The 8,402-nt window shown below is 44.2% G+C and overlaps 1 protein-coding gene and 1 long non-coding RNA gene across 3 annotated transcripts in view; one reads left to right on the top strand and one right to left on the bottom strand.

The window, feature by feature from the left end:
• PCOLCE2 (procollagen C-endopeptidase enhancer 2) overlaps nucleotides 1–4,942 on the bottom strand; it is a 62,277-nt gene extending 57,335 nt beyond the window's left edge. For both annotated transcript variants that reach the window (XR_005377108.1, XM_038571116.1), the window contains exons 1-2: nucleotides 4,812–4,942; nucleotides 3,353–3,461 (exon numbers count right to left, since the gene is read on the bottom strand). Coding sequence is in view for 1 of the 2 variants with exons in the window: in XM_038571116.1 (XP_038427044.1) it covers nucleotides 3,353–3,461; nucleotides 4,812–4,894 (192 nt within the window). In the remaining variant the exon portion in view is untranslated. The remainder of the gene's footprint in view (nucleotides 1–3,352; nucleotides 3,462–4,811) is intronic.
• LOC119865409 lies at nucleotides 4,893–6,794 on the top strand. The gene is made up of 4 exons (XR_005376753.1): nucleotides 4,893–5,034; nucleotides 5,426–5,490; nucleotides 5,946–6,087; nucleotides 6,279–6,794. It is a non-coding gene; the product is annotated as an uncharacterized LOC119865409 (long non-coding RNA).
• The last annotated feature ends 1,608 nt before the right edge of the window (nucleotides 6,795–8,402 follow it).

Below are 8,402 nucleotides of genomic sequence, written 5' to 3' on the forward strand. Positions count from 1 at the left end.
AATTTCTCTACATCTTGCCAACACTTGTTATTGTCTTTTTTTTTTTTATAATAGCCATCCTAATGGATGTGAAGGAGTATCTATTTTATTTTTACAATACATTTATCACTACTTAATATTTTGTTTATTTAGACATTAATTGCCTACCTCCCCAAACTAGAATGCTAACCGCATGAGGGTAAGGAATGTGGCTGCCTTGCTTGCTGCCATAACCCAGATAGTACCCAGCACTCAAAACACATTTCGTGAATGAACGAGATAACCTCAGGGCCACCCACTTTAGAGCTACCACAGTTCTCTTTTTATGTTCCCTAGGATCTACAGGAGCTAGGGAGTTCCCTTCTGTTACTCTGACAAACCAGAGGATTGTGAAAAAGAATTAAGAAGATTTTTACAAATGAATTAGTACTATTGCCTGTGAAATACAAAGAAATAAAAATGTTGTCAAACTAAGACCCTGAGAGCACCCATGGCCTTTGTGAAAAGCACAGGCAGTAATTATAACCAGGAGAATGTGCTGGGCTTCTCTGAAGTTCTTAGTAGCTACTCATATGCAAAAATAAAAGACACAGCCCCTTGGAATAGAATAAACTCAACTGACTACGAGTGAAAACTATTAAGCTTTTAACTGGAAAAGCAAATTGTATAGTCCTTTCTTCTGTATCACCTACACTTTCTAAAAAGGAATTTTTTTGTTTTCCAAAAAGGCTAGCATTTGTTACTCAACTTCATGAACATCAGTTCAGGCAGCCTGAGAAAAGCACAAATAAATATATCACAGAGCCTGCTTGTCGTCTACCTATGTTCCCTTCTTTCTACACCTGATAGAAAACTTTTAATCGAAAGATGCCTCAAATGAAGCCTTCATTTCTCAGCTTTCTTGCAGCAAGAAGTGGCCATGTAACTAAGAACCAGCCAATGAAATGTAAGCAGTAAGTTGCATGTGATTATGTGCAATGTCCTTAAAGGGAAGATATATGCCCTTCTTTTCTTCCTTTGTGTTGGCTGGAATGTAAACATGATGGCTGGAACTTGAGCACACAACTGAGTATGGCAAAGCAGGAGGAGACAAAGATACTTGAAGCTGCCACACCAAACCTGGGTTGCCCACCTCTAGATTCCTATATGAGAGAGAGAACCAAACTTCTGTTAGAGCCATTGTTATTTAGGTCTCTGTCATGGGAAGCCGACCTAGTTCTGACTCACACAGAGTCTCTTCAGCAAGGTTATAGGAGAACCCAACCCGGAAATAATTCTTCCTAGATAATAGATGACAAAGTATATTCTTCCATCAAAGTCTGAGTTGTTTTGACTTGATGCCAAGCCCAGCTTAGCCAATGAGGTAAGGGGGTAACAGTGATCTGTCATATCGATCATGGGTCAGAAGGAACGAGAAGTCAATACCAACAATGAGGACAATGAAAATGATAACAGTGATGGCTAACATTTATTAAGTACTTATTACATCACTGACACTGAGCCAAGGGTTTTATGTCTACTAACTCACTTTATCTTCACAACAATCCCAAGGTTTAAAAAAGATGAATCCTGGTCACACAATTTATGAGTGTTAGAATGAGAATTTGAATACAGGGAAGTCTAACGGCTGAGCCCATATGTGTTACCTGTACATTGCATCATCCAAGTAGAACATCCACTATACTTCCCCAACTCCCACATAAGAATATGGTAGTCAGGCCTCTCCTGAATCACACCATTTCTATGCCAAGGAAAACTTTCGCCCTCCTCCAATCAAAGTTTGATGCCACACCAACAATGCCTATAATACCCTCAATACATGGCCAACCATGAATTTCTACTTGTTAAGCACATGATGCTTCTCAGTCATCAATTTCCTTGGATCATTTATAACTTAAAGCCATTAATTTACAACTGAAACACAACTATACATATGAAAACCAAATTACATGTTTATTTCAAAGCCTTATTTCACATTTATGCTAAGAACAATATTTCAAAGCTATTTTTTATGACTCATTCTCTCCCGGTCCCATGTGTTGCAATAACACAATGAAATCTGTACCAGTTCATCAGAGAGTCAATATTTGATAGGAAAGTATCAGTGCATACAGGAGTCAAGTTTTATATTAAGGACGAGGACCTCTCCTGTTTTCCTGTCAATGGGAATGCCTCACTGCCAAAAGCTGGACTTAACAAATGTTTGATCAAGTGAACTGACATAATTGTTCTAGGTCTCAGCCTCAGTTTTATATATAAAGTTGGGGTATAATAGTCACTTTCTCAGAGTGATTTCAAGGAGTCAGTGAGATTATGCTTGCTAACTACTTGGTACAGTGTCTAGTACACAGTAAGTGCTCAGTGAGAGGTAGCTCCTTTAAAAAATTATAATCAGTGGCAGAATCTGACTGAACGAAGCTCTCAGTGCACCAATGTGTTCAATTACCAAACAACTTTCCAACACTGAAAAAATGAAGACTCACTACCATACTGACTGGAAAGACGATTCAATGTAGCTGATTCTAAATCCAGACTTCTTTTTAAAGATGGCTATCTGGAAATCTGATTTATCTTGACTCAGCATCATCTATGCCATTATTAACCAGCATGGGCATTTTATTAGGCTTTGTTTGATACTTTGGCTTTCCCTCCTTACCCCCCAATTATTATTATTCTCTATTGTTAGAGTGCCTTTAGTGGTGATTTTAAGTCAGGGACATTAAGTGGAATTTTTTTTTCTTTTTCTTTTGTCTTTTATCTACAGTGGGCATAAAGTAGTCTGGAATGGGTATTACCTTGATCTTCTATTTCCCACTGGGAGACATTTATGCAGAGCACAGGTAACGAACAGATTCTAAAAGTCATTACAATAGGCCTTTGAAAACAGCCTTGGGATGCCTGAGTGGCTCAGTGGTTGAGCATCTGCCTTTGGCTCAGGGCATGATCCCGGGGTCCTGGGATCGGGTCCCACATTGGGCTCCCTGCATGGAGCCTGCTTCTCCCTTTGCCTGTGTCTCTGCCTCTCTCTCTGTGTCTCTCATGAATAAATAGATAAAATTAAAAAAAAAAAAAAAGAAAACAGCCTTAATTTTGAATCCATGAAACTCAACTGTCAGGATGGGTTTTCAGAAACACATCTGCTTTAAGAATGTATCCCTTCAACTGTTATCTTGCACCCTTTCTATTCACTAAAGCAGGACACTACTAGTTCTATTAATAAAAATGTCCCAAATAGTTGAGGTAAATCCAACATTTCACTGTTTCAGGCACTTGCCCCCCTACCCAAATCCTGGCACCAGAGTAAAAATGCAGCAGCCTTCCACTGTTTCCAATACCCATTTCCAGGAGAATACCCTTAAAAAAATATGCTTACTGTGATTTTCCAAGTACATTTGCTATTTGGAGGGTACACTCCAGGAAAACCTTCGCTGCCAATAAATCCAGACTCTCCAGTAAGAATGCCGCCACATGTGAAAACAGGTCTGGGAAAATAAAAGAAGGAAACTTAATTTGAAACTAGGTCTAACAACCTAACGTCAATCTCAGAAAGACATAGCCTCTTAATATGGATAAAGTTAACACTGATTAATAAATGCTTGGACTGGGGGCTCCCTAGGTGGCTCAGTGGTTTGGCGCCTGCCTTCTCCCTGCATGGAGCCTGCTTCTCCCTCTGCCTGTGTCTCTGCCTCTCTCTCTCTCTCTCTCTGTGTCTCATGAATAAATAAATAAAAATTTTTAACATAAATAAATAAATAAAAATAAATGCTTGGACTGGATAAGCGATTTGAAATACCTGCTAGGTCTTAGACTATTTAAATTACAGCCCCATAAAATATTCAGTCCAGGGGGTCCCTGGGTGGCTCAGCGGTTTGGCGCCTGCCTTTGACCCGGGGCACGATCCTGGGGTCCCGGGATCGAGTCCCACGTCGGGCTCCCTGCATGGAGCCTGCTTCTCCCTCTGCCTGTGTCTCTGCCTCTCTCTCTCTCTCTCTCTCTCTCTCTAGGTCTATCATGAATAAATAAATAAATAAATCTAAAAAAAGTTTCAGTCCATTGGCCATCTATGTCCGTCTTAGAACACATCTATTTCTCCATCCATCCACAAGCAAGGAAACGCTCCACATAGTGGGAAGAGCTTATTGGAAAATGGTGAAGTGGAAAATATAACTGGGGGGGTGGGGTGGGGGGCTGAGAGAAGGTGAGAGCTAGGCTATGTGAGGTATAGGGTTTTAAAGACAAGCAATTAGGGCAGCCTGGGTGGCTCAGCGGTTTGGCGCCGCCTTCGGCCCGGGGCGGGATCCTGGAGACCCGGGATCGAGTCCCGCATCAGGTTCCTGCATGGAGCCTGCTTCTCTCTCTCTCTCTCTCTCTCTCTCTCTCTCTCTCTCTCTCTCTCTCTCTCTCTCTCTCTCTCTCTCTCTCTCTCTCTCTCTCTCATGAATAAGTTTAAAGAGAAGCAATTGACTAACATAAAAAGTTTTAATCTCCCTGACCGTCGGCGGGGCGTCCCGCGCCCCGGGGAGGGGGGGAGGCTGCTGGGGACGACGGCGCAGGCGGCCGCGGGGCGGGGCCCTCCCAGGTCCCGGGGCCGGGCATCTCCGACGGAGGCTGGCGGGGAGCGAACTTTCGGGGAGCGGCTCCCCGCGCGCCCCACCGCTCGGGGTCTCCCTTGGGCTCTACGTCTGCGGGCCGACCTCCCGGGGGCGGGGGGGGGCGCAGCAGGAAGCGAGTCCGCAGCTCGGGCCCTCGGGCAGGCCGGGCGGGGGCAGCGGGGCAGCGGGCGCCCCGACGCGGCGGGCGGAGGCGGGGAGGGGTCGCGGGGGTCGCGTTACCTCTCGGGGGGCTGCTGCGGCGAGCGCTGCGCGGCGGCCGCCAGCAGCAGGCCGAGCGCGGCCCAGGCGCCCGCGCCCCTCATGGCCGGTGTCGACGCGCTCGCCGGTCGGCACCCCGGGCTCTCGCTCCGGCACACGAGCAGGAACCCGCGCCCGCCCCCCGCGCCTCTCAGCCCCGGGCGCGCGCACGCGCACACACGCGCACACACCGCGCGCGGCCCAGGTAGCCGAGCGTGCGCCGCAGGCCGGTGGGGGCGCTTTTAAGGGCGATTGCGGAGCGGGCGGCCCCGACGCTGACTTTCCCCAGGGGAGCCGCTCTGGCAGCCGCAGGCCGCGGCTCAATGTCCCGTTTGTTCTGCGGCGGCCGGAGCCGCCCCCTCTCCCGGGCGGGCGGGCGGCTCCTCCCCGGCACCCCGGGCCCTCGGCCCCTGCGCATCCCGCCCTCGGCCTGTGGGGAGGACGACGGCGGCCCCCGGCCCGGCGAGTGGTACCCAAGCGGGCCCTGGCTTCGGGATCCGCCGACGGCTCCCAGGGAGGGGGTCCGGGCTTGCTTGGGGGACTGGTTTTCTCTAATTGCTTAAAAAAAATTTTTTTTTTTTTTTTTTTTTGGTTAGCGCTTGCTGGTTGCTGGAAAACGGGTTCCCTCTTTATTTCTGGCGCCTTCAAACACAGATCTGAGGCAAGAAAAGGACAGCAGAACGGGGATTCCATCGTATTTTGACTCCTCTTCTCCTTTTTTACTTTATTTTTTTTTTTATTTTTTTCAAAGTTATTTATGCATTCATTCATTCATGAGAGACAGAGAGATAAGCAGACTCGATCCCGGGTCTCCAGGATCGTGCCCTGGGCCAAAGGCAGGCGCCAAACCGCTGAGCCACTCAGGGATCCCCCTTGAAGATTTTATTTATTTATTGAGACCGAGAGAGAGCACAAGCATGGGGAGGGGCGGAGGGAGAGGGAGAAGCAGACTGTCTGCTGAGCAGGGAGCCAGGCATGGGGCTCGATACCAGGACCCCGGGATCACGACCTGAGCCAAAGGCAGAGGCTCAACCAACCGAGCTACCCAGGCGCCCCATCCTTTTTTACTTTAAACACACCCTCCCCCTGCATTCTTCTCTGTTTTTACTGGTGCAGGAGAACAGGGAGACCGTTTCTGTGCAGGGATGCAAGATTGCATTTTCAGCCGAGCGGTTTGTGCGTGATTGTCATGAACTACGGCAGATAATGAAGACAGACCCCAGACCATCAGATCTCACCGTGTCCTGTTCTGAAAATGGTGTGTTTCTTTGCTGGCATCTCTCTGCACTCAAAAGATCTTTTCCAACTATTCCTTTCTGTGATGTTGGCCAGATAAGATTCACAGAGAATTTGTTTTTCTAAGAAGAACAATCCCAACCTTGTGAAGCCAAGGCTTTATTTAATTAGAGAAAAATAATTTTAAACCTCTTATTCCTCCCCAATAACCAGGGATTAATAAAAGAAAAACAAGAACAGAATGGATTCATTGAGATAGTCAACAACCACCACACCACTAGAGGAGCATAGCCGGATTAAAACGCCTTATCTGTGTTGTTCCCTCTAAATTATCTTCACCTTTCTAAGCAGTAAGCAAATAAATAAATAAAACCTTAAAATAGTACTTAAGATTTCATTTCTAATACTGAGCTTACAATGTTAAGAATGTAAACACGTCTAGCAAGAATATAGGTAAAAACTAGCTACAGGGAATAATCAGTCTTTTAGTTACAGGGAATAATTTGTCTTTTAATAGTGGAGGAACCCAGGAACCAATAGTAGGAACCAGAATTTCCCTGTGGGGTTTAGGTTATCTTACTATTTTGGAAAAAATGAAGAAAAAAAAGACCAGGAACTACAACTTTTTAAAAATTCTCTAAAGGCACCACACCCTGTGTGACATTAAAAAAAAAAAGAAAAAAGAAAGGATTACAGAATTTGGCAAACTACATTATATCCTGAAACCTACACCCAACCCAATAAAAATTGCTTTAAAACAGCAAAGAGAAAAATAAATGGTTGTTTATTTTGCACACATTTCAAGAATATGCTTATCCAGCAGCATAAATGTTTTAGATGATATTTTGTTAAAAAGTCAAAGTTTTAAATTATAAAGTGAAAATATTGCTCAATTCACTCTCTGGTAATGATTTGAAGTCATCATAGCCAGAAAAGACTTCATTCCTAGGACTAAGCTAAGTTTTCAAAATGTAAAATCAAAAAGGTATTAAACATATCTCAGTATATAGAAAACTATTTGAACATAAATACACAGCAGTATTTTCTGTTCTTAATTTATAAAATGATGATTATGTTCATATCCTCACTAAAGAGTCAGGGTTCCAACACTGATGGTTGTTGTTGAGACACATAAGAAGACATTGATGTTACCTTATGATTTTAAAAGTTTGCTAAAACCTATGTTATTTGCTCTTAGAAAAACATATTTGACTTGGAACTACAATTCTGACCAAAATTATAAACCTTGAATGTTCTGAGAAGCTTAATGTGTTAAAATTGAGACAGACCCAAGTGGACTTTGAAGGTGTGTGTAAGGTCCATTTCTGTAAGACTGATTTCTAGACTTTAGTGATACAGAATTGGCATAATAGGCAAGGAGCCAAAGAACTCCAGGCCATACTAAAGAGGTAGAGAGGACAAAAGCCCCATGATAGATTCTAGAAAGAAAAGCAGAGTGGTAGGTGAAGTGATCTTTATTATCCAAAGTATGTATTACCCAATCTCTGCAGTTAATTAGGTTGTACAGAGAATCAAAGTCATAGAAATATGGAAATATTCACCAATGAACCAACCACTTATAAAATTAGTCCCCACTCAAACATTCCTTGCTGCATAATAGTAGCATCTAGCTAGGTCCAATATGTCAACATCTTTGTTGGTTAGTCTCTGGTCAATTCATCAACTTTGTAAACGTCCAAAAATGCAATATAAATATAATGTACTTTCGATCCATAATGCAGTATTGATCATATAAAAGATCAAGAATTGGGACACCTGAGTGGCTCAGTGGTTGAGTGTCTGCCTCTGACTCAGGGCGTGATCCCAGAGTCCCGGGATCGAGTCCCACATCGGGCTCCATGCATGTAGCCTGCTTCTTCCACTGTCTATGGCTCTCTGTCTCTCTCCGTGTCTCTCATGAATAAATAAATAAAATCTTAAAAAAAAAATCCAGAATTTATAACATGGTTGCAAGTGATGTTGAAAGAAGTGGGTAGATGATGGGCTTTTCGACGAATGAAGACCTGGTTGAGTTACTCCAATGAACAACTGAAGGAAGAAGCAAAGGAGTTCACTGAACAGGGAGCACCTGCGTGGCTCAGTTAGTTGAGTATCTACCTTTGGCTCAGGTCATGATCCCAGGGTCCTGGGAATCAAGCCTTGCATTGGCTCCCTGCTCAGTGGATAGTCTGCTTCTCCCTCTCCCTCTGTGTGCTCTCTCTCTCTCAAATAAATAAATAAATCTTAAAAAAAAAAGAAGAAGAAGAAGTTTGCTGACCAAAAGTTCCCTTAAAAAAGAATGATTTTTAATGCCAAAATATTAAAGAGGAGTCCACG

This window comes from Canis lupus, chromosome 23, assembly GCF_011100685.1.
Source record: "Canis lupus familiaris isolate Mischka breed German Shepherd chromosome 23, alternate assembly UU_Cfam_GSD_1.0, whole genome shotgun sequence".
NCBI classification, from domain to species: domain Eukaryota; kingdom Metazoa; phylum Chordata; class Mammalia; order Carnivora; family Canidae; genus Canis; species Canis lupus.